Consider the following 23,799-nt stretch of genomic DNA (forward strand, 5'->3'; position numbering starts at 1 on the left):
GAAGAGACTTCCAAGGGTAGTATGTTTCAACCTCCTCTGCCATCCTTAATTAGATCAGATTGCTCAGAGACTTGTTGAGCCTGACCTTGAATGTCTCCAGGGATGTGGTCTCAGCTACCTCCCTGGGCAACCTGTTCCAGTGTTCCACCACCTGTATGGTGCAAAATTTGTTCCTAGCATCCAATCTCAGTCTCTGACTTCAGGCCATTGCCTCTTGTCCTATTACTGCAGACCTTTGGAAATAGTCCATCTTCCACCTTCTTGGAGGCACCTTTCAGGTATTGGCTGAACCCCAGCTCCTTCAGCCTATCCTAGTAGCAGAGGTGCCCAACAGTTTGATCATCTTCATGGCTGCTTCTGGACCTGGTCCATCAGATCCATGTCCTTTCTGTGCTGAGGGCTTTGGAGCTACCAAAGGCTTCTCTGTTCAGAGCTGTCAGGTGTTTTGAAAGCCACTTGAATTTTGACAGAGTGACTCCACAAATGAATCAGTTTCCATGTTTTAATGAACAATGTTTTTATGCCTTTCAGGGTATGATGATAGACGAAGCAGATGAATTTGTTGCTGGACCTCAGAACAAGATCAAGCGTCCTGGAGAGCTGAACACTCCAGCGTCACTGAAGAGAAGGCGTAGCATGTCACCCCTGCTGAGACGGCCACAGTCACCACCTGTTGTCACCAATCATGTTGGGGGGAAAGGACCACCATGTGCTTCTGGATCCCCATCATATCTGAACCTCAAAGGTGGCCCAGCAAATAAAGGTGTGGTGATGCAGTGCTATAAAGGTTACGGCAGCTGCAAGTGGGAATATTTGTTTAGGAAATAGCCTCAAGTTGCACTGGGAGAGGTTTATAGAATCAAGCAGGTTGGAAGAGACCTCCAAGCTCAGCCAGCCCAACCTAGCACCCAGCCCTGGCCAGTCACAGTATCATAGAATCAGCCAGGATGGAAGAGACCTCCCAGATCATCCAGTCCAACCTAGCACCCAGCCCTAGACAATCAACCAGACCATGGCACTAAGTGCCCCAGCCAGGCTTTGCTTCAACACCTCCAGCCACGGCCACTCCACCACCTCCCTGGGCAGCCCATTCCAATGCCAATCACTCTCTCTGCCAGGAACTTCCTCCTAACATCCAGCCTAGACCTCCCCTGGCACAGCTTGAGACTGTGTCCCCTTGTTCTGTTGCTGCTTGCCTGGCAGCAGAGCCCAACCCCTCCTGGCTACAGCCTCCCTTCAGGGAGTTGTAGACAGCAACAAGATCTGCCCTGTGCCTCCTCTTCTCCAGGCTGAACAACCCCAGCTCTCTCAGCCTCTCCTTATAGGGTTTGTGTTCCAGGCCCCTCCCCAGCCTTGCTGCCCTTCTCTCAACACCTTCCAGCACCTCAACATCTCTCTTGAATGGAGGAGCCCAGAGCTGGACACAGTACTCAAGGACAGCACTGAAAAGAGTCTTAGCCCCTTCTCGTCACCCACTCTTCAGATATTTAGAACCATTGATCATATTCCTTCTCAGCCTTCTCTTCACCAGCCTAAACTGCTCCAGCTCTGTCAGCCTTTCCTCATCAGACAGATGTTCCAGTCCCTTCGTCACCCTTGTAACCTCTGTTGGACACACTCTATCCCTGTCCCTCTTGAACTGGGGAGTACTCCAGATGTGGCCAGGGTGCAGGACACAGTTTAGTGGAAGGAGGACCTGCTTGGTTACTTTCAGCATCCTTGTGGCCCTGTTGGAACAAATGAAATCAGAAGAAAACTGTTAGCTTGGATCTGGGGGAGGAAAGGAAATAGCAGTTTATTTTAGAAGGTCTAACACTGCAAGAGGAATGTAGAAAATGATGACTTCCTGATAGTGGTGTGAGAAGTCCAGAGGGAATCACAGAATTGCAGAATGCTAGAGGTTGGAAGGGACTTCTCGGAGATCAAGATGTCCAACTGCCCTGCCAAAGGCAGCTTCACCTAGGGTAGTCCACACAGGAATGCATCCAGGTGGGTTTTGAAAGTCTCCAGAGAAGGAGATTGAAGGCACTTAAGAGCTTTGCCACTTTTTGGTGCTTGTGCAGGTATCTCTTTGGTTTCTGATTGGTTTGGTTCTTAGGAGAGTGATGAAAGAGGCCTAAAATACACCTATACCCAAAGCAGCAGGGCTCCATTCAGAGCACTGCTGCCAGGCTGTTCTCTAGCCTCAGTTTAAAGCTGTTCAGTAGCTTACTAATTTCTGACTGCTGCTGCAGATTGAGCGGAAGTCTTTCCCTGGTCACCTCTGAGGTTGAATAAATGTGTTGTAGAGCTGTTCAGTGCTGTCAGGTCACTACACAGTCCTTTACATGAGGAAGGATAAAGGATACAGAACTGCTTCCTTGTGGGGGTTTTGCTGGTGCAGTCATGCACTAGTAAGATAGATGTTTTTAATTTGTAGATACCAACAACAGTGTTGTCCAAGATGGCAATGGAGAGAAGAAAGCAGAAAACTGTCAGCCGCTGGAAAAGCAAATCGATGGCTTACCGATGCAGATGGCTCCTTCGGTTCCAGCTGCTGTGGGAGAGGATGAAATGTTACCCAATGACTTGGACTCTCTACCTGTTGAATTCAACTGTTTAAGTGAGGATGGCTTGGATCATAAACCTTCCACCAACGCAGTAACTCGAGGACCTCTGAATTACAATGCGGCTGGAGATGACCAAAACCGAGGGATGGAGTCGACTTCTGAGTCCGTGCCAAACTCCTTCAAAATAACACCCATGATGCTGGAGGGGAACAATGCTGATATCAAAATCAAACTCATGAAAGAGGTTCGCAAGCCTGGACGAAGTAAGTCTGGAGGAGAAGGCTGTGGTGGCTTAATTAGGGTATTGTAAGTGGTGCTAGAGTCATAGAATCAGTCAGGGTTGGAAGGGACCACAAGGATCATCTAGTACCAACACCCCTGCCGTGCTGCCCACACTGCTCTTGCTGCAGCCCAGCACAGGGTTGCTGTCTGGGCTGCACTCACACTGCAGGCTCCTGTTGAGCTTTTCATCAGCCCAGAATCATAGAATCATAGAATCAACCAGGTTGGAAGAGACCTCCAAGATCATCGAGTCCAACCTATCACCCAGCCCTAGCCAGTCAACTAGACCATGTCACTGAGTGCCTCATCCAGTCTTTTCTTGAAGACCCCCAGGGACGGTGCCTCCACCACCTCCCTGGGCAGCCCATTCCAATGGGAAATCACTCTCTCTGTGAAAAACTTCTTCCTAACATCCAGCCTATACCTACCCTGGCACAACTTGAGACTGTGTCCCCTTGTTCTATTGCTGGTCCCATTCCTCAGGGCTGCTGTCAGCCATTCCCCACCCAGCCTGGAGCTGTGCTTGGGATTGCACCCACCCAGCTGCAGGACCTTACACTTGGCCTTGTTGAATGTCATGAGGTTGGCCTGGGCACACCTCTGCAGCCTGTCCAGGTGCCTCTGGATGGATTGCTCTAGCAAGTTGACTGTGCAACACAGCTTGGTGCCATCTGCACACTTGCTGAGGGTGCACTGATTCCTCTGTCCATATCACTGATGTTAAACAACACTGGTGCCAGCACTGGCCTCTGAGGGACACCACTTGGCACTGGTCTGCAGGTGGACATTGTGCCCTTGACCACCACTCTCTGCATGCCACCATCCAGCCAAATCCTTATCCAAAGGAAGATAAGAGGCTTCTCCACTCAGCCTGCATTTTTCTGAGGACAGATGTGGACAGATGTTTCTGGCTTCTCTTTAAGCTCTTACAGCCAACTTAAATCCTTTGGTGCCACGTGAATATCAGATCATCAGGCATCGCTTCCAGTTACTGGTGTCACCTCTTTTCCTGTGCACACAACTGTAACTGTCCTTTTCTTTTCTTCTTGCAAATGACATTTTCACTCAATCTGAGAAAAAGAAATGTAAATATATGGTTGGGTTTTTTCTCTTTGCTTTCTAGATTATGAAAAAATTTTCTCTCTCCTTGAGGAGGTGCAAGGACCCACAGAAATTCAGAAGTATTTCATTGAATTTGCTATCAAGGAAGCAGCAAGGTTTGTATAGATGTAAATGACTTGGGAGTCATATATTGGGTTTTCATTTAGATCCTGGTAGTGAATCAAACTTTTCCACTACTAATATGTTCTGCTTTTGTTTTTGATCCATTGCAATTGGATCAAAGCAGCTATAACCATTATATTTTTATGAAGTCTGTAGTCTTTGCTTAGAATTGAAATGTAAAATGAAAGGGGTGGGCTGCTGTTGAAGGCCAACCCCTAGGTCAAGGTTGAGTTGGGATGTGTTGCTGTTGAAGGCCAACCCCCAGGTCAGATTCGTCCTTAATAGATTGTTACTAACTTACAATCATATAATCAGCCAGGTAGGAAGAGACCTCCAAGCTCATCCAGTCCAACCTAGCACCCAACCCTATCCAGTCAGTTAGACCATGGCACTAAGTGCCTCATCCAGGCTCCCCTGGCAGCCTGGGCACACTAATGGCTCATCTTCAGCTACTATCTACCAGCACCCACAGGTCCCTCTCTGCCTGGCTGCTCTCAGCCACTCTGTCCCCAGCCTGTAGAGCTGCTTGGGGTTGTTGTGGCCAAAGTGTAGAACCCTGCACTTGGCCTTTTTCAGTCTCATCCCATTGGCCTCTGCCCACCCATCCAGCCTGGCCAGGTCCTTCTGCAGGGCTCTCCTACTCTCCAACAGCTCCACACCTGCTCCTAGCTTGGTGTCATCTGCAAACTTTTACTGATACTGGACTCAATCCCCTGGTCCAGATCATCAACAAAGATATTGGATAGGACTGGGCCCAAAATTTGGGTAGGCTGGGGAAGAGTGGCTCTAGTAAGTTTTGTAGCCATTCTAATACCAGAAACAAAGCAGAGCTCTTCCATACTGGACAGAGAGAACCTCTGGTGATGTGACTTGCCATGGCTGAGTAGTCTTGGGTGATTAAACTGCATTATTTTGGAATGGAAAAGAATAACCTTGCTCTCCCTCCTCTTCTTCCTTAGGTTTAGAAAACGAGTCTTAATACAACACTTAGAGAGAATACTAGAGGAGCTAGAGTTCAGCAGCCTACCCAACAGAGTTAACCATGTCAACAGTAGATAATAATGTACCAGCCAGACCAATATGGACCAGGAATGAGTTTGCTGTGCCACAGAAGAGCAGAAGAGGATGCAGCTGCCGCCCTCACCATCTTGGCAGCCAAGCGATTTTACTGTCACGGTCTGAGAAGAAGCAACGGAGCTTTAACTTTAAGAACCTCTCTGGGCAGAAGCTGGGCTATAAGCTAAAGGATTTGCTATGAAAGGTGTGGCTTTTTTCCTGTGGAGGGTGCTATTTGCTCAACAGGCTGAAGAAAAATAACCGTTGCTGCCCCTCCTGCAGGTGATGAGAATTTACTCAATTTGAACGCTGTTGGTAGACGTTTACGTGCTGTAGGCAGCAGGTTGCACTAAAATGGGGCACTGTCAAATGCACACTCAGTCTGCATCGTGGAGAGAGAGACAGAGCCCCCCCTCCCAAAAAAAAAAATACCAAACCCTCCCAGAAACACCTGCACTGGTAAAATTGCATGTTGCCACCACAGGGACAAGGGTGTGTCTTGTTCCCAAGAACTGCTAGCCATGCCTTTTAAACTTGAGATTCAGTGTAGATTGAGAGTAAAGCAAACTGCTATTGTGTTAATGAAAAGCTAAAAGACAGCCCTGTGACTGTTACCACCCGATGGTCACTAAACAATCTACCTCAGACTCTCTTTTGTTTTGTCTGCAGACATTATGAAAGTGCACCTGAGGCTTCCCAGGTCCCCGACTTCAGTTCTCTTTCATCCTGTGAGGAGGACGGAGATTCTTCAGGTGGCCTTGGCACACGCTGTGCTTTGGAAGCACTAAAAGGAAAAAAAAAAAACCCACACAAAACAAAACAAAAATGCTTTTAAACAAAGCCTTGTATTTTAAAATGTTCATACAAAAAAGAGATTATTTTGAACAGTATTGTTACCAGATCACTAATTTGATATTTTAACTGTATAAAAGGAAAAAAAAAAACCAAACCCAACCACCTTTTCTCCTTTTTTTTTTCTCTTTTGGAACATATATGTGTGTGTATATATATATATATAAAAAAATAAACCCTTTTATTAATTTTTAAGAAGTACCAATCTTGAGGAGTCTGTAGTAGGCAGTGCTGAGTTCCTCTGCTGTTTTCTGTTCCCAGCAGGTTGCTCCTATTGTTGTAAAAACCTGTGAGTAGCAGAGCTCTGCTGCGGCTGGACCTGATTCTGCTCACCCTCAAACGCAGCTTTGTGCTGAAAGTTGCAGAAGGTTTTTGTACCCAGCAGCACCTGCCCCAGCTCTCAGCTCTGTGTACCCCTCTGCAGGTTGTTTTACTCTTTGTGAGAGTTCCAGCTTACCAGACTTTACCTGAGCTGATAGCCTGTCCTCTTCTCTTCCTGTGTTGTGCAGAACTGATACTGTATATCACAAAACATGCAAAGAAGACTGAAGCACCTGCATGTAATATTTTGGTTAAAGCAGTACCAAAATGTGCCAGGAGTGAGTGGCTCTTCAGGTAATTGTGTATTCCCAGCTCTTCACACTTAACATCCTCTGATCCTTCCACAGCTTGCTTTTAAAGACAGGTTGGAGTTGTGCTTGTGGCAACTGGCTCTTTACCTTTACCTCTGACTGGCAACTGGCTCTTAATGGCAACTGGCTCTTTACCTCTGACTGCAAACATCCTAGAGAGTCTGGTGGCCTAGCCAGCACAAGAAAGGCAGGGAAACAGTTTAGGTGGCAAGTCTGTGCTGCTGTTTTTGCTGAGGCTTTTAGTAGTAGCCAGCTCATGAAGCATCTTTTCCATCCAGTCTGAAGCAGTCACTGTGGAAAGTGTGGTTTGACCATTGGAATTTCACCACTGGAATTGCAGGAGGAAATGAAATCCATCAACAGCAAACCTTTGTGACAGCATGGCATGAAGTGACACAGGACAAGATGTTGCTATAAATATGTCTCAGTTTATCTCTCACAAGAAACTTACTTTGCTCATCTTTACAGTGGAGCATCTTTTAGACCCTGGAAATCCCTTGGAGTTAGACAAAAGAGGTGAATCAATCACTCCTTCCAAATCATCGTGTGGAAGCTTTGTGTCACCACACCAAGCCTGCCATGTTGGACTCCTACAAGGGAATTTATTGACAGGAGGTCAGATCTGCTGTACAGAGCTTGTTTTAAAAGGGCCTGGTTGCATGCATGGAGCTGCATATAACACACTGAGGTTGAAACAGTAGGTGGTTAAGAGGAGCCAGCTCTTTTCTGTCTAGTTAATGGTTATTTAATTTCCTTCCCTGGCTTCAGAGGCACTCACTTGTATATTGTGTGTCTGAGCAGGGGCTGGGGTTTTTAACTGGTGACCTTGTCAGTATGTAAACCTGCTCTTGTGATGTGAAGCAGTTGGCTGCCAAATTAGCTACAGGAAGATGGTGGCTTTGGTTCATTCTTTTGGAGTCTTGTACCTCAGAAATGACAAAACAGTCCGTTCAAGTTCAAACAGTGAGAATTTTCCCTTGCCCCACCATTCTGTTACCTGAATAAATTGAATTTGGATCTGAATATTGGAGGGGAAGAAGCCTTCTAGTGGACTAGAGACAAATCTTCATAAGAGCAAATGAAGATGTAGCATCCTTCTAGGCTCTGTCAGTGAAGAGACAGAGAAGGGAGCAGCAGTCATCCATCCAAGTGTGTGTGCACAGCCTCTGAGTCCTGAATGGATCACAAAAGGGATATTGGTTGCTTGGGAAACAGTAAATTACAGAGCTGGAAAAGACCTCAAAGATCTTCCAGTCCAGCCACCAACCTCACACCACCACAGCCATTAAACCATATCCTCACATTTCTTGAACACCCCCAGGAATGCTCCTTGCCTGTGGAGAACCTTAACAGAGAGAGCTCCTTGCCAGGCAAACAGCCATGCTGGATGTGAGTGGAACCTGCATGGAACAACACCAGCCACGTGCTTTGAACAGCTCACTTGGTCTGCAGCTGGGCCAGTCAGGAGTGGTTTTGCTAGTGTCCAGCCTTGCCTTTTCTAGGTGGAGACCACAGCTGGAGCAACAGCTGTGTGATTGAGAGCATGTCCAGTGTGTGACAGCTGAGCCTCTGGAGTCAGTCTTCCTCATCAAGGGCTCAGGAGACAACTTGGCTCCACAAATACACCTGGCTGTATGGATGGACTCTGGAAAGCTGTTTGTGCTTTGCTCAGGCTTTGGAGCCCTTGTTCGAGGTTGAAACAGTGCAGCACAGCTCAAGTGGAGTTGTTAGAGAAGAGTGCAGCTTGCTGTGTTTCCTGCATTGCTTCACCTGAGTCACTGAAACAGGATGGCTCGAGTTGGAAGGGACCCTAAAGGCCATCTAGTTTAAACCTCCCTGCCATGAGCAGGGGCAGCTTCAGCTAGACCAGGCTGCTCATCCATTGAGTGCTGATCTTCTGCCAGGTAGAAGGGCTGGATACCTGTGTGTGTTCTTCTTCCAGGTTCTGATCCTCTTTTAATTGGGCATCCTTGTGGTTAACTTTTTATTCCTTCCACCTTTCTCTTCACCAAGGACTCTTCCTCTTTCCCAAAGTAAGCCCAGATCTATGCAGCTCCCAGCTCAGCCACTGATGGCAGATAGCTGCTGGGTGCTGCTGTGTGTGCACTGTGTTTGTGGTGGGCTACTGTATTCTTAATCAGGTTTAGCCAGCACCAGAAAGCAGTGGTCACCTTCCAAAGCAAAATCCACAGAGGCTGCTGATATTAAATAGCAGAGTGGCTGCTTGACTTTGCAGTGCTCAAGCAATTGGATCTCTTCCTTCATAGGAAAGAAACCATAAAAAACCCCTCCTTCTTTCCCTCCTTCCTCCTTCTTCCCCTCCAGCTTCTGCCTCTAAACTGTCTAGAGTGTTGAGTTTGTTTCCTTTAGCTCCGTTCTTGAATATCTATTATGAAACTTCTGATGGAAAAACAGGAGTGGAACTGAGTTGGTTAATAAGTGACTTAAAGCTCTATAGAGCTAAGCCAGCAACATGGCAACATCACACCTTGAGCAAATGGACTCTACAGCACTTGTGCTGAGGAATATGCAACCTAGTTAAGTTGAAAACAAGGCCAAAGACACTTCAAATCTGGCAGAAAGGAGGTTTGGCAGAGACCTCAAGGAAGGATGTTAGTCACTGGATTTAAAAGGAGCTGCTGCTCTCAGGTCTGCAAAACCAAGCTGAGAGCTGTCTGCAGTGGAAAAGGAAGAAACTGGAGAAGAATGCCTTGGAATTTAGCAAAAAGCTTGTGGCCTGCAAGAATAGTGAAGCTGTACTTCTGAATCTGAGTCTTGTGACTCTTCAGGGAGGGAAGCCTAAACCAAACAGCCTGGACTTACCTGATTTTTCTCCATTCCAGTTCAGCTGCACCTTGGCATCTCGTTTCATCTTTGGAAGTAGACTGTTGGCTTGGTCTTAGCATTGCTTTTTTTCCCACTTGTTCTGTGCTCTCGGTGTTTGTGGCTGTGTCTTGGTAGTGGCCTGGCAGTTCAGTGGGAGCCCTGTTGTTGTCCAGGGAGCAGGGAGCACAGTCAAGGGCCCTGGGTAGGAAATGCAGCCTTGCTTGCATGCTGTGAAAGCTAATTCTGCTGCAGAGCCTTCATTTTGGAAGCCTGTGAGATGCTTCTCGGGGTTGACAGTGCCAGTCTGGTAACATCAGCAGCTGGTTACTCAGGGTTGTTCAGAAGAATGTGCCAAGGAAGGAGTGGAGCTATTGGTGCAGCCTTGTGCTAAACTCACCAGAGGGTATATTCGCACACAGTGGAAGAGCACAGCTGCATCTGCCTTCCCTGAGCTGGCAGCCAGGAGTGATGAGTGCTGGAACCGTGGTAAGAAAACCCACAAAAGAGAATCACTTAGGAAGCTACCAAAGCAGCTGCCTGCTTCTTAAGAGTTTGAGCTTGGGCTGAAGCTCTCCAACAATTTATGGTGGAATCCAAAAGAAGAGTTTGGCCTGTGAAAAGGCAATGGAATGGAAACCCTCCTGTCAGACTTTCTGCTGGAGATTTATTTGGGCCTTTTTGGAGAGCTTGGGAAGTTTCATCTTCACATCCGCAAGGGGAATTTCACAGCTCTTCTGCAGTCCTGGATCAGGCCCAACAGCAGTGGAAGCAGCCAGATCCTTGGCTTTTATATCTGCTTGCTGTCATCTCAGTCACTGTCACTGCTCTAATGCAAGCAGTCTTGCATAATGTCCCTTAAAATATCAGGCACCTCTGGCAATCTGCTGTATCCCAGGGCTTTGCTCACTTCTGCTGAGCAGCTGGCAAGGACAGAGAGCTGTGTGCCCATCATAAAACACTTCCAGCCTCATGAGGTGGTGCCACAGGAGGAGAGGTTTGTAAAGCATTTTGGTAGTTAGCTGGGTAAAGCTCTGTTTGAGTGGTCAGCCTACTTCTGGCCCTTGGAGACTCACAGAGATGCTCTGGTTGGAAAAGACCTCTAAGATTGAGTCTGACCTCTGCAAAGTAGGTGCATGCTTTAATGTTACATTTCAGGTGGGGGCATCTCCTGTACTGAATAGATCAAAGAAGGGCTTGGCCTTCAGAAGGGTATGGAGCTGAGAGACTTCAGACTGCCCAAGGAGGCGATGGACTCTCTGTACCTGGAGGTGTTCAGTGAACCTGTGGACGTGGCACTTTGGGACATGGATCATTTGCCATGGTGGTGCTGGGTTGGTATTTGGCCTGATGACTTCAGGCTGCCCAGGGAGGTGGTGGAGTTTCTGCTCCTGGAGGTGTTCAATGAATGTGTGGACATGGCACTTTGGGACATGGATCAGTGGCCAGCGTGGTGCTGGGTTGGTATTTGGGCCTGATGATCTTAGAGGTCTTCTCCAAGCAAACAAATTCTGTGGTTTACAGCTGTGATCCAGCTGCTTGTGCAGAGGTAGTCCTTGCAGAAAAGGATGCTGGCATGTGCCCAGATTTTTTGCTCTGGAGCCATCTCAGGTCCTGGAGGTGTGGTGATAGGCAGCTGGAGCTAGGGTTTTGTGGGACTTGTGGATATTTTGTTTCTTGTGGTGGTAGCAGTCATAGATTGATAGAATGGTTTGGGTTGGAAGGGACCTTAAAGACCATCTAGTTCCAAGGCTCTCACTAGCCCAGGTTGCTCAAGGCCTCAGCCAGCCTGGTCTTCAACACCTCCAGGGAGGGAGCAGCCACAACTTCCCTGGGCAACCTGTGCCAGTGTCTCACCACCCTCACTGGAAAGAGCTTCTTCCTAACATCCACTTTGAATCTTCCCTCTGCCAGTTTAAACCCATTCCTCCTTGTCCTGTCGTTACAAGAGCTCGGCAGTAGTCCCTCTCCAGCCCTCCTGAAGGCCCCTTCAGGCACTGCAAGGCCACTCCAGGCACGGCCACTCCACCACCTCCCTGGGCAGCCCATTCCAATGCCAATCACTCTCTCTAGCAGAACTTCCTCCTCACATGCAGCCTAGACCTGCCCTGGCACAACCTGAGGCTGTGTCTCCTTGTTCTCTTGCTGCTTGCCTGGCAGCAGAGCCCAACCCCACCTGGCTACAGCCTCCCTTCAGCAATGAGCTGCAGGCAGCAATGAGCTCTGCCCTGAGCCTCCTCTGCTGCAGGCTGCACACCCCCAGCTCCCTCAGCCTCTCCTCACAGGGCTGTGCTCCAGGCCCCTCCCCAGCCTTGCTGCCCTTCTCTCAACACCTTCCAGCACCTCAACAGGTCTGTGGGATTGAGGAGCCCAGGACTGGACACAGCACTCAAGGTGTGGCTGTTCATCTCTCCGAGCAGCCTGTAAAAAGCCAAGTCCTGGCGTCTGAGCCGAGCTGCTCCGCTCCGTGCCCCTCCCAGCCCCTGGGGGTGTACTTCAAGCTCCTCTGGCGCCGCTGCAGCCAGGGCAGCTGCCTCTGCGCGCAAGAAGCAGACGGAGCCTGGGAGCCGCTCTCCAGAGCGATCGTTGGTGGGAAAGGAGGCCGCGGGGGCCCGCTGAGCTCCGGAGGGGCCGGTGCGGGGCCGGTGCTCGCAGGCCCTCCTGCGGGGCAGCAGGGGCGCAGGTGTGCGGCACTGGGCCGGCGGCTGGCTGCGGGCAGGGCAGGCCGGGGCTGGCGGCGCTGGCAGGGAGGGCCATCCCCGCGGCTGCGGAGGGTGAGCCGGGGTGAGCTGTGCTCCTGGGAAGCGGCAGGCATTTCCCCGAGGGAAGGCAGCTGCTGCTGAGTCACGGCCCGGGCTGCGGCGCGCAGCCGGTGCTGGACAACGGCGAGAGCGGCAGCTCCGTCCCGGCGCGCACGCAGCGGGGCCTGGAGGGCTCTGAGCCCATGGGCAGCTGAACGCTCTGTGTCGTCTGGGGGCCAGGTGGCCAGCCCCGGGCTCGCTGCGGATGCCAGCAGAGCAGGCGCTCTCCTCCCGGGATCTGCCTTGCGCCCTGCGCTGGCTGCGCGCTCTGCTGAGCCCAGGAGCGGGGGCAGCTGTGCCAGCAAGGGGACGAGCCAGGCTGCTCCGGTCACGGCACAGGCAGCCAGCGGCAGGGTGGACATGTCCCAGAGTCACGGAGTGTGAAGCAGCCTTCGGCATCGCCTAGTTGCAACTGCCCTGCCATGGGCAGGGACACCTCCTGCCAGCCCACGGCGCTCAAGGTCTCATCCGACCTGGCCTTGAACACCTCCAGGGCGGGGGCATCCATCACCTCCCTTGGGCAACCTGTGCCAGTGTCTCCCCAGCCTCACTCTAAAGAATTTCCTCCTCCTCTCCAGTCCCCAGCTCAAAGCCATTCATTGCCCCTCGTCCTAGCACTACAAGCCCTTGTCACAAGCCTCTCCTGAAAGCCTCAGCCAGAGCCGTGCCCTGTTCTTCCTCAGGCAGGTGTGTTGATGAGGAGCTCCTTCGGAAGGTGGAAGCCTGCACCCAGAAGGTGTCTTAGGGAGAGTCTGCTTTTTGGAGGACCTGTCCAACTGGCTCCTCCGAAACTGTTTTAGATGCAAGTGTCTTGTTTTGTGCACTTCTGTGTCCAAGGCAAGGAAGTAAATCTCTGCTTCAGCAGCTGCGGCGTGCACCAGGCCTGCTCTCGCCTGGGGCCTGCAGCAGAGACCTCCTGGGCACAGGGGATGGATGCTGGAGCAGCCTGAGCCTTGGAGGACGTCAGCACTGGCCTTGTGTGGCTGGCCCTGAACTGCTCCAAAACATGCCTTGGGGAGGAGGGGGAAGGTTTCTTTTTTGTTCTTTTATTAATTTTTTTCGTTTTTTCTTTATTCTTTTATTTTTCTTTTCCCTTTTCTCTTGTCCCCTTCCCCTTTTTTTGTCCAATTCCCCTTTTGTTTGCCCCCTTCCCCTTTTATTCCTTCCTTTCCTCTTTTCCTCCCCTTCCCCTTTTTTTGTCCAATTCCCCTTTTGTTTGCCCCCTTCCCCTTTTATTCCTTCCTTTCCTCTTTTCCTCCTCTTTCCCTTTTTTTGTCCCCTTCCCCTTTTTTTGGTCCCCTCCCCACTTTTTCCCCTTCTCCCCCCTTTTTTCCCTCCCCTCCCCTGTTTTTCCTCCTTTTCCCTTTCCCCTTCTCCTTTTTTCCTTCCCTTCCCCTTTTCCTCCTCTTCTCCTTTTTTTCTTCCCCTTTTTTATTTCCCCTTTTTTTTTCTCTGCCCTTCCTCTTTTCTTCATCTTCCCCATTTTTTTCTTCCCTTTCCCCTTTTTTCTTTCCTTCCCTTTTTCCTTCCTCTTCCCCCTTTTTCCTTCCTCTTCCCCCTTTTTCCTCTTCCCCCTTTTTCTCTCTTTCTTTCTCTTTCTTTCTTTCTTTCTTTCTTTCTTTCTTTCTTTCTTTCTTTCTTTCTTTCTTTCTTTCTTTCTTTCTTTCTTTCTTTCTTTCTTTCTTTCTTTCTTTCTTTCTTTCTTTCTTTCTTTCTTTCTTTCTTTCTTTCTTTCTTTCTTTCTTTCCATCCTTCTTTCTTTCCCTCTTCCTTCTTTCTTCCCTTTTTTTCCTCCCCACCCCATTTCCTTCTCCTTCCCCTTTCCCCTCCCCTTCATTATTTGTTCCTTTTTCTCCTTCTTTTCTCTTTTTCTCTCTATTTCTTCCAGTGCAGAGTAAATTTCTCCTGCAGCCCAGCCTGCCTCTGGCAAATCCTGGGGAAACTGGTTCAGCCAGCACCAGTCCAGACAGGGAGGGCACTGCCAGCCCTGCGTGCTCAGCCTGGCAGCAAAGCTTACACCAGGGATACAAACTGGAGGTAAATGGCTGCATCTATCTGCATGGGGGGTCTGTGGGGTGCCCAGGATCACCAGCAGGGGATGAGCCCAGTGATTTGATAATCCAAATGTCACCTTTCACTTGATTGTTGGCTTTGTTTTCCCCTCTTCCTTCCTTTTAAAATGGCCTGGTGAGCCCTGACAGTGCACAGCCTGGGCCCCTGCCAGAGCTCCCTGGGGCTTCTGTTCCTGCTCATGCTGCCAGGCTCCTGCCTGCCTCTCTGCTCCATGAACTCCCATTTGCCTTTCTTGGCTGCAAAAAAAAAAAAAAAAAAGGATTAACTTAGCAAGACAGGAAAATTAATTAGCTGCCATTTTAAGGATGTAGCTTTTGTTGCAGCCCAAAGTGTTTTGAAATGCCATTGTATCACTGAGACCAGCCTGGGGCTGATTAAAAAGCTTCTTTACCTGCTGGAATAGCAGATTTATTTCCACTCTGCTTCTCCCCCAGGTGATTACTGCTCAAGGTGAACCTCAAGGCCAAATCAGAGGAGTCACTGCTGGTGCTGGCCGTGGTGAGCTGGTACCAAAAGTGGTTTTTCCACCCCTGCTTGTTTAACATTCAAAATAGCTTTTCTTTGCCCTTCCCCTCTGCACGGGCAGGCTGCCAGCTCAGCACAAGGCACTGGCTGGGACAGCAGGGAACTGCAAAGCCAGCTGCAGCTTCCCTGCCCTGCTGAACCTGGGGGCCACAGGACAGGATGGGAAGCTTCCCATGGACTGCTCAGCAACAGTGCTGTGGGCCCTGGTGCTGCAGGATGAGCCTCAGCCTTTCCAAACTCGCTGGTGGAAAAGTGCTGCCTTTTGGTGCGGGTGACTCCTTAAGAGGAGCAGAAAAAGTGCTGCAGGGTGAGCCTCAGCCTTCCCAAATTGGCTGGTAGAAAACTGCTGCCTTTTGGTGCAGGTGACTCCTAAAGAGGAGCAGAAAAAGTGCCACTTTCAGGGAACTAGGGGGGAGGGCTGTGTCCAGCTGGAGGATGTCCCCATAGCTGATGAGCTGGCTGAAGGTGTTGGGGACAGAGAAGGTTGGTTCTACTGCAGCATGGTGAAGGGCAAGGGAACTCACAGCATGGGACGTGACAGGGAAGCCAAAAATGACTTTTCAGTTGGAAGGTAACGACCAGCTCCTGCTTTCTCCAGGGAAGGGGCTGCTTTGGTGCTCCAGAGCACTGGGAAGGGTCTGTTAGCCACCAGCTTTTCCAAGCAGGCTTTAATGCAGTGCTGGGCAACACTGAGGAGATGGCACAGTGGCCTCATTCTTCACATTGCTGGGTTTCATGACTGCTCTTTGCTGTCCTCCTGCACTGCAGTGATGGCTCCAGAGTGCTCTGTCTCTGCTGACAGAGCAGAACAGAACTTCTTGACTGTAAGGGTCCCAGAGCCCTGGCACAGGCTGCCCAGAGAGGTTGTGGAGTCTCCTTCTCTGGAGACTTTCTAGGCCTGTCTGGATGTGTTCCTGTGTGATCTGTGTTAGATAGGATTGTCCTGCTCTGGCAGGGGGGTTGGACTGGATGATCTAGGATTTAATGTAGCAGAAACATCACATCCTGCAGCCAAAGCTATTCAAGGTGTGGTGACGGCAAACTGGAAGCTTCATTTTTGGCCTGATCTGAGAAGGTCTTGGCACACCTTTTGTTTTGCTTTTGAGGAAGGGAAGCTGATCTGCGTGGCACTGCACATGCCAGGGTGAGCACAAGGAGCTAGTGAAGGTGCCCTTTCCCCAGCCCTCTGGTCCTTGGGTTTTCCCACCCTGCTGTCGAGAGTGGGATGCAGACCACAGCAGTAGAACAGCAAGGAGGCAAAGGGTGAATCTGCTGTGGTGCAATCACGATGCATGCATCATGATGTGGTTAAGCAAACTCCTTTAGTTCTTTGCTAGCTCTTCCACCTCCCCCAGTGGAAAAGCAGAAGAGGGAGTGAAAAGTGATCTTGCTCAAGTCCAAGGTTTTCACTATCTCCAGCCCCATCAGTTGGGCTGCTTTCCCCCAGCAGCTGCTGCAATAGCAGACCTTGCAGGAGCCTGTCCCATGGGTTGGCAGGGGATCAGCACGTGGTGGAAAAGCCATTGCCATGGTTAAAGGCAGGACTGAAGATCTTTCAGCTCTGCCAGACATAGCTGGCTCCCAATCTCAAAGGCTCACCCTCAGGCTGAGACTGTTCCCCCCCTAGATGTTTTGTTTATACTACCCATGCTATGTTACTTTAATTCTGCACAGGCTGGAGAGCTGGGCAGAGGGAACCTCATGGACTTCAACAAGGGCAAGTGTAGAGTCCTGCACCTGGGGAGGAACAACCTCCTGCAGCAGTACAGGTGAGGGGGGGCCTGCTGGGAAGCAGCTCTGTGGAGAAGGAGCTGGGAGTGCTGGGGGACAGTAAGTTATCCAGGGGACAGCAATATGTCCTTGTGGCCAAGGCCAGTGGTATCCTGGGGGGACGTGAAGAAGTGTGTGGCCAGCAGGTCAAGGGAGGTTCTCCTCCTCCTCTACTCTGCCCTAGTGAGGCCGAATCTTGTGTATTGTGCCCAGTTCTGAGCTCCCCAGTTCAAGAGGGACAGAGAAGATGATGCAGGGACTGGAACATTTGCTTTATGAGGAAAGGCTGAGACCTGGGGCTAACTTTGGGGAAGAGCAGCCTGAGATGGGGGTCTGGTCAATGTTTACAGATACCTAAAGGGTAGGTGCTGAGAAAAAGGGCCCAGGATCTTTTCAGTGATGTTCTGTGAGTGGACAAATGGCAACAGGCAAAGGTGGAGCACAGAAGTTCCATCACAACATGAGGAAAAACATCTTTGCTGTAAAGCTGCTGGAGCCCTGCCGCAGCCAACTCAGACAGGCTATGAAGTGTCCTTCTCTTGAGATTCTAAACCCACCTGGACATTGTGATCCCAGGCAACCTAGTGTGGGTGACCCTGCTTTGGCAAGGGTGCTGAGATTCTGCAATTCCCTTGCTGCTCTTAACCTCACAGCAGTGAGCACCAGCCCAGGTGAGTGCTTTCACCAAGCTGCTGCAATTAAGGCAGTCAATAGAATCAGTCAGGGTTGGAGGGGACCACAAGGACCATCTAGTTCCAAGCTCCTTCCATGGGTGGTCACTTCAAAATGGCTCAGCCGTGGGGACTGAGTGCAGCAGGCTCCATCCAGGGTGGTCAGAGATAACCAAACCAACTCCAAAACACTTTGAAGGAGATAATTTTTTTATTGGACATTGCAAGATCAATAAGAAAAAATAATTTGTACAGCTTTGTGACAGAACCACTGCTGCTGAGGAGTAAGGCTACTTGTCACCAGAGGACACCTGATGCAGTCAGGATCCATGGGAGAAGCAGAGGAGGTTCTCCACTTGCCCTGTTCCACGGCAGCACCTTCCACTTCAGGCAGGTCCACTTAAGCCTTACAGGAACACAAATGGGGCTTCTCAGACATCAAGGGTGAGCAGCCCTGCTCTAAGAGACCCTCTGCAAACGGCTCACTGCCAACCACAGCTGCAGTGTCAGGCTGGTGCAGTGCTTGCTGACCTTCTCCCTTGCTTCTGTCTCCCTCGGCAGCTTCTCTTTCCTTTGTGCCTCGCAAGGTCACCTGGCCGAGGCTCAGCCCTTTCCTCGGCGTGCAGCAGCTCCCTTCCCCGAGGAAAGAGCTCTGCTGCAACAGAGAGCTGACCTGATACTTAGATTTTGGAGGCCTTTGGTGACAGCAGCTGGCAGGAGCTGATCTGTGACACCAGCTAAGGGGGACCCAGGACACTTTAGGAAGCAGTCTGTCGGTTCAGACATTTGCAGCTGGCAGAGCAACCCTTTCTAACCAAACCCAGACTTTTAAGGGTGATTGTAGATACAGATATTGCTCTGGCACTGGGGCACCCACTCCATAGGATGGGCAGAGCTAGAAAAAAGAGGCTTCATTTTACACAGTATTTTGCTAAGCTTTTTGCTTTTGACAGTTTTTACCAGTTTAAAAACCAACAGATGCCAGGAAAAAAGGATGAGTTTCCACAATGGCAGTGAGACATCCTCAGACTTAGGCAAATTTCTAGTTGGCCCCATCAGAATCTCGAGCTACCACCCCTTTGCTAGGTCAGGGAGGTGAAATGCCAGGCCAAGAGGAATTTGAGCATTGATTCAGGCCTTAAGGGGAGATGAGAGTTTAGCCATCAGTAAGGGTGAAGCACTGCATCACCTGTCCTAATACAGGAAATCAAAATGGGAATCATAAATCAACTAAGGGTTCAGCTGAAAAAGGAAATAAACCAAGCTGAAAGGCTCTGCTGGCAGAAAAGGGGGCAGCTGTACCATGACCAGTTGATTACCAGTACTGTGCCAATGCCAGCAAGCAGACCTAGCTGCTGGACCCCTGACAGAAGAGATTTCTTGCTGACACTTACACAGGAGCTGACTTGGGAATGGATTTCTGGTGCCAACACAGCGTTCAGCCATCTGATGAGTGTTCCCCTGCGCTCAGCCAAACAAGCTGAGCATGGTGGACAAGCTCCAGGATCAGAAGTGAGCAGGCACCACGTGGACAGCCACAACCCATGCAGCTTGGGGCAACATAGGGCAGTCTACACGGAAACGAAGGCAGGCAACAAGGAAGCGATGCAAGAACGAAAGACTAAGGGAGGAAAAAAAAACAAACCAAAGCCCAAACCTTCACACAATTATTCCTGACACAAACAAACAAAAAGAAATAAAGCAAGCAACCTTCTGGACTTGCTGTGCCTACACCCTGCAGGTCTCCTTGGCATTCTAAGAGGAGAGTGACACTGCCCCTTTCTTGTGCTGTTAAGCGACGCAGCGCACACAGTTTTATCTCCAAAGGAAGGTTCCACCAACTGGAGTGCAAAGAGCACTCACGACATTCCAGCTAGTCAAAGAACATGAACTGCAGTTAAAAACTACCTTGTTTGCTTGTGAGGTGTTTTTTTTTTTTTGGGGGGGGGGGGGATGCTGTTTCAATAAAGTAGAATCTGAAGATGCATTTCCCAGCAGAACAATTTGCCAATTCACACCTGGGGAGGGGGCAGTTTTCGTTAAGAGCGTGTACAAAGAAGGTCCTTTTTAGCTTTTAATAGATATATATGTGTGTGTGTATATATATATCTTTATAAAGTCTGGAAGATCAATATAAATACTGCTCCAGAAATAAAAAAACAAACCAACCCAAACTTCCCCCTCCCCAAAAGATAAGTGTTTACATCCCCGACTTGAAGATTACATCTCAGTGTCCTGGGTGGTTTCTGCTCAGCTGTAAAAGTCTTAGCGGCGCAGAGGTTCAAGTTTGCGGAATTTCAGTGCTGAGCTGGATGACAAAGCATCTTGGTTTGAAGAGGAATTTGTTGTGTCTGGGGACTGGAACAATACTCTGCCACGGTGGTTAAATACATAAAAAGATGGATGGTTCCTTAAGGTGTCAAACGTCCTTTAAAAGAAAGGGTAAAAGGAGAGGGGGAAAAAAAATAGGCAATGTTAATATTCGTGAGGGGGAGGGGGCTGAGAAGAGTCAAGGTTAGGGTTTAGAGGTAGAAATCATAGAATCATCCAGGTTGGAAGAGATCTCTGAGATCATCCAGTCCAACCTAGCACCCAGCCCTGTCCAGTCAACTAGAAATGGTTGTTTAGCCTGGAGAAGAGGAGGCTCAGGGCAGATCTCTCTCTACAACTACGTGAAGGGAGGTTGTAGCCAGCTGGGGTTGGTCTCTTCTGCCAGGCAAGCAGCAACAGAAGAAGGGGACACAGCCTCAAATTGTGTCAGGGGAGGTCTGGGCTGGATATTAGGAGGAAGCTCTTGCCAGAGAGACTGATTGGCATTGGAATGGGCTGCCCAGGGAGGTGGTGAAGGTGTGAAAGGCAACTGCAGCTCAGTGTGAGCGTCAAATAATTCAGACTCTTGTAAAGAAGCAAAGACAAAGAGGGTGAGCCAGGCACACCGCCCTGTAGTCTACAAGCCCATCTCATGACAGCAGTTGGTAATTGCTGAGCCCTGACTTCCCAGCTAGGTGTTTCATTCCTCTACCAGCACTGCAGAGCAGCATTTTGGATGAGGAAAAGCAAGAATTTCATTTACTCTGCTATCCATCTCTCTGGAATTCAAGACACGGTTGGCTTTCCTAGGCGTGACGCTCTCAGTGTCGCTGCCTACAACATGCATTTAGGAGTTGAGATACAGAGTGTGCAGAGAGGAGCAGACAAAGGTACTTAGGACAAGAAGAAATAAAACTTACTTATTTTTTAGTTCTGAAGTGGCATCCATGTCTCTAAATTCTCCTGCAATATGTACTATCCCATAGCAGGTAACTGCGAAGGCTAACAGCGTCTGAAGAACTATCTGTAAGAGAGGCAAGCACAACACAACAGACACATGACTTTGGGGGCACCATAGGATCTCATCTTTCAAGCAGTGTCCAGTGACAGCAGGTGTCTACAGGGGGCAGCTCAGCACCAAGGAAACTGAGGCATCAGGTGAAAGAATGCCAGGTTGGAAGGGACCTCAAGGATCATTTGGTCCAGCCTTTACAGTGGAGTTATCACAGAATCAGTCAGGGTTGGAAGGGACCACAAGGATCATCTAGTTCCAACCCCCCTGCCATGGGCAGGGACACCCTACCCTGGAGCAGGCTGGCCAGAGTTAAAATGAGCTGCCCCAGCACCCTGGCAAGCTGAGTCTTACAACTGTCCAGCGCAGGGCAATCCACTTGGAAGATGAAAATATTTGCCCATGAGAACAGTCAGACACTGGAATCTTCTGGAGCCCAATGGGGATCTCCCCAGCAGCAACTTGTGCCCATCACCCCTTGTCTGTTCCACGGCACTCCTTGTGCAAATGGAATCTCCATCCTCCTGGTAGCCACCCTGTGTGTCCTGGTCCATGGTGGTAATGTCTCCCCTAAGCCTTCTCTTCCCAAGGCTGCACAACCCCAGCTCTCTCAGCCTTTCCTCACACGGCAGGGCTGCCAGCCCCTTGATCATTCTCCTGGCCCTTTGATCATTCTCCTGGCCCCTTGTCTGCCTATTTAGCATGGCCCAATGACGAGAAGAGCTTGACAACCTGCTGTCCTGGATGAACTCAACTGATTCACTCAGCTCCTCAGCAAGATCCTCAGAACAAAACACCCTGTTCTTCCCCACTTCAGGATCTAAAGCTCTCTCCAAGGGATGAGCTGTCAGCCAACACACGCTGTGCAGCAGTGGCAGCTGCTGCTTGGCCCTGCTTGTTGTGGCTCTTTGAACTCCTCACCTTTCTGCTTAAGTTAAAGAAAAAAAAAAAAAGAACCAAAAATAATCAGAAGTGGAATTTTACCCCCAGAAATACCCCAAGTAAATAATGCAAACTGAAAAAAAAACAAAAGCAACTCACACCCCACCCACTCCTGAAGCACGTTGTGCTGGGACCAAACGGGCATGCAGCCACACTGGATAAACAAATGTCAGCCAACAAAAGCCAGAGGGAGGAGGATGTTTATGCTGCAAAGAAGGAGATGAATGCAAAAATTCTCTGGGCAACGTTCAGGGAATTCCTGGCCAAGATGCTTCAGGGTAGTTCTAAAGAAGGAGAGGGTTTAGTGTCTCTGACAGATCTAACACAGTGCAGGAAGCTGGGAGAGCACACAGAGTTATTTTTGACAGAGGGAGCTCAAATTAAAGTGCAATTAAAACACTTTCCCCTTTTATTTACCTATCTCATCAAACAAAAGGCAGCTGAGAAAACCCAAACTGCCCACACGGCATTACCCCCCCCCCCCTCTTCGACTTACATCTATGGGCAATGTTTCATCTTCCTTTTCTGTTAACCTCATGTAAGAACGATCTACAAAAGAGAAAGAGACAGAGGCGTCAAGCGCGGGTACCGGCGAGCAAACCCAACAGCAGGGCAGGAAGCCCACGGGAGCTGGCCCTAAGGCTCAGACGCGCACGGGTCCCAGCCACCCTCAGGCAGCTGGGCTTGCTTTGAGACTCTGCTTCCCCCCGAGCACAGCCGATCCCAAACCCCAAGGAGTCCCCAGCACCTCACTGAATCGAAACGGGACCTTCCCTGTGACACTTCATCACCTCGCAGAACTCCGGCACAGCTGTTTCTGTATCGCAGAACTGCTTAGATTGGCAAAGCCCTTCAAGCTCCTCGAGTCCACTCATCAGGTTCACACTGACAAGTCCTTGACCAAACCAAATCCCTCAGCACAGCATCTGATCGCTATGGCTGGCAAGGAGCGCCAGGATTCAGAGTCACAGAACGATTTGGGTTGGGAAGAACCTTTACGATCCAACCATTCTCGAACTCTGCCACGTCTGGCGCTAAGCCACATCCCTCAGCATCACATCTCTGCTTCGCTGAAACACTTTTCAGCGACGGGGATCCAACCATCTCCTGGGGAGCCTGTTCCAGCCTTTGAGAATCCTTTCAGGGAAGAAGTTTTCGTTTCACATCCAACCCGAACCTCCTGGGGCGCAACTTGAGGACATTTCTGTCACTTGTTACTAGGGAGAACCCTCTCTAGCGCCAGGACGGTGGATGCGGAGATGGCAGACGCGAGAAATGAAGCCGCGATGCAGCGAGGGGCACCCTCCCGCCCCCTCACCCCTCCCTGCTCCGGTGCCGCGGCGCTGTCCGGGGCGAGCCTCGCTCTCCTCCCGGAGAGTTCCCGGCGAGCGCCGGTTCCGCTCTCCCTGCAGCCCAGCTCTCAAGGGCAGGGCCACCCCAGCCGGCGGGCCCGGCGGCGCCGCGGGGCCACCTGCGGGGATATGATGATGATGGTGATGATGATGATGATGATGATGATGATGATGCCGCCGCGGCCCGGTCCTTGCCCCGGAGCTCCTCCGGCGGCCGGCGGAGAGTGACGGAACCCGGCAGGCCTCCCCGCGCCGCAGCCCCCTCCCTCCAGCGGTGTCCCCGGTGCCGGCCAGCCCCTGCCGCCCGCTCACTCACGCTGCGCCGCCGAGAAGGCCGCGTGGGCCAGGGCGAAGAGGCCGAGCCCCACCAGCCCCTTCCACACCGAGGCGGCCGCCATCGCCGCCGCCGCCGCCGCCGCGCCGCCGCCACCGCCACCGCCAGGGGCGCCCGCAACCCCGGCGCCTGCTGATGGCGTCACACGGAGGCGGAGCTGCCGGGGCGGGGCGGGGCCGGGAGCGGGGCCGCTGCGGGCACTCGGGGCGGGAAGGGGAGCGGGGCCGCTGCGGGCACTCGGGGCGGGCAGGGGAGCGGGGCCGGGCAGGGAGCGGGGCCGCTGCGGACACTCGGGGCGGGAAGGGGAGCGGGGCCGGGCTGCGCCCGGGGGGCAGCTGAGGGAGTCAGGCGAGCCAGAGCGCCCGGCCCATGCCCTCATGGATGAACGCACTCATGTTCGGGGCCACCAGGAGCCCGGGGCAGGTCTCGCTTTCCATGGGCGTGTGCGAAATATATGTTTGATTCAATCAATTCGTGGCAAGAGGTCACAGACAGGGAGGAAGGGGGATTTTGAATGGAGCTGCACTCCTCTTTGCACCACCATCGCAAAGGTATACAATAGGCGTAAGATAACAGTAATTAGTAACTAGA

The 23,799-nt window shown here is 50.8% G+C and overlaps 2 protein-coding genes across 5 annotated transcripts in view; one reads left to right on the forward strand and one right to left on the reverse strand.

Annotated features, from left to right (window-relative positions):
* The window catches only part of LOC135183863 (integrator complex subunit 6-like), a 54,261-nt gene extending 48,103 nt beyond the window's left edge, over positions 1 to 6,158 (forward strand). For 2 of the 4 annotated variants that reach the window (XM_064159124.1, XM_064159126.1), the window contains 4 exons: positions 532 to 763; positions 2,420 to 2,812; positions 3,955 to 4,048; positions 5,015 to 6,158. In XM_064159124.1, the coding sequence (XP_064015194.1) occupies positions 532 to 763; positions 2,420 to 2,812; positions 3,955 to 4,048; positions 5,015 to 5,114 (819 nt within the window). In that variant the 3' untranslated portion in view covers positions 5,115 to 6,158. The remainder of the gene's footprint in view (positions 1 to 531; positions 764 to 2,419; positions 2,813 to 3,954; positions 4,049 to 5,014) is intronic. The other 2 variants (XR_010305742.1, XR_010305743.1) reach the window with 2 other exon arrangements.
* Positions 6,159 to 17,450: 11,292 nt separating this feature from the next.
* On the reverse strand, positions 17,451 to 23,288 carry MMGT1 (membrane magnesium transporter 1). The gene is made up of 4 exons (XM_064159130.1): positions 23,191 to 23,288; positions 22,019 to 22,071; positions 20,489 to 20,592; positions 17,451 to 19,686 (listed from the first exon to the last, which is right to left on the reverse strand). The coding sequence occupies exons 1-4, from the start codon at positions 23,270 to 23,272 to the stop codon at positions 19,524 to 19,526; spliced, it is 402 nt and encodes a 133-aa protein (XP_064015200.1). The 5' UTR covers positions 23,273 to 23,288; the 3' UTR covers positions 17,451 to 19,523.
* Between the last annotated feature and the right edge of the window lie 511 nt (positions 23,289 to 23,799).

This window comes from Pogoniulus pusillus, chromosome 19 (genome assembly GCF_015220805.1).
Source record: "Pogoniulus pusillus isolate bPogPus1 chromosome 19, bPogPus1.pri, whole genome shotgun sequence".
In the NCBI taxonomy this organism is placed as follows: Eukaryota; Metazoa; Chordata; class Aves; order Piciformes; family Lybiidae; genus Pogoniulus; species Pogoniulus pusillus.

Bases quoted from the DNA above. Each gene is read 5' to 3' on its own strand.
- MMGT1 (XM_064159130.1), bottom strand. From the start codon at position 23,272: ATGGCGGCCGCCTCGGTGTGGAAGGGGCTGGTGGGGCTCGGCCTCTTC. The intron at 22,072-23,190 runs GTGAGTGAGCGG...TCTCTTTTGTAG, and splicing joins GGCCTTCTCGGCGGCGCAGC to ATCGTTCTTACATGAGGTTA. The intron at 19,687-20,488 runs GTAAGTTTTATT...TTTCTTTTAAAG, and splicing joins ACTTCAGAACTAAAAAATAA to GACGTTTGACACCTTAAGGA.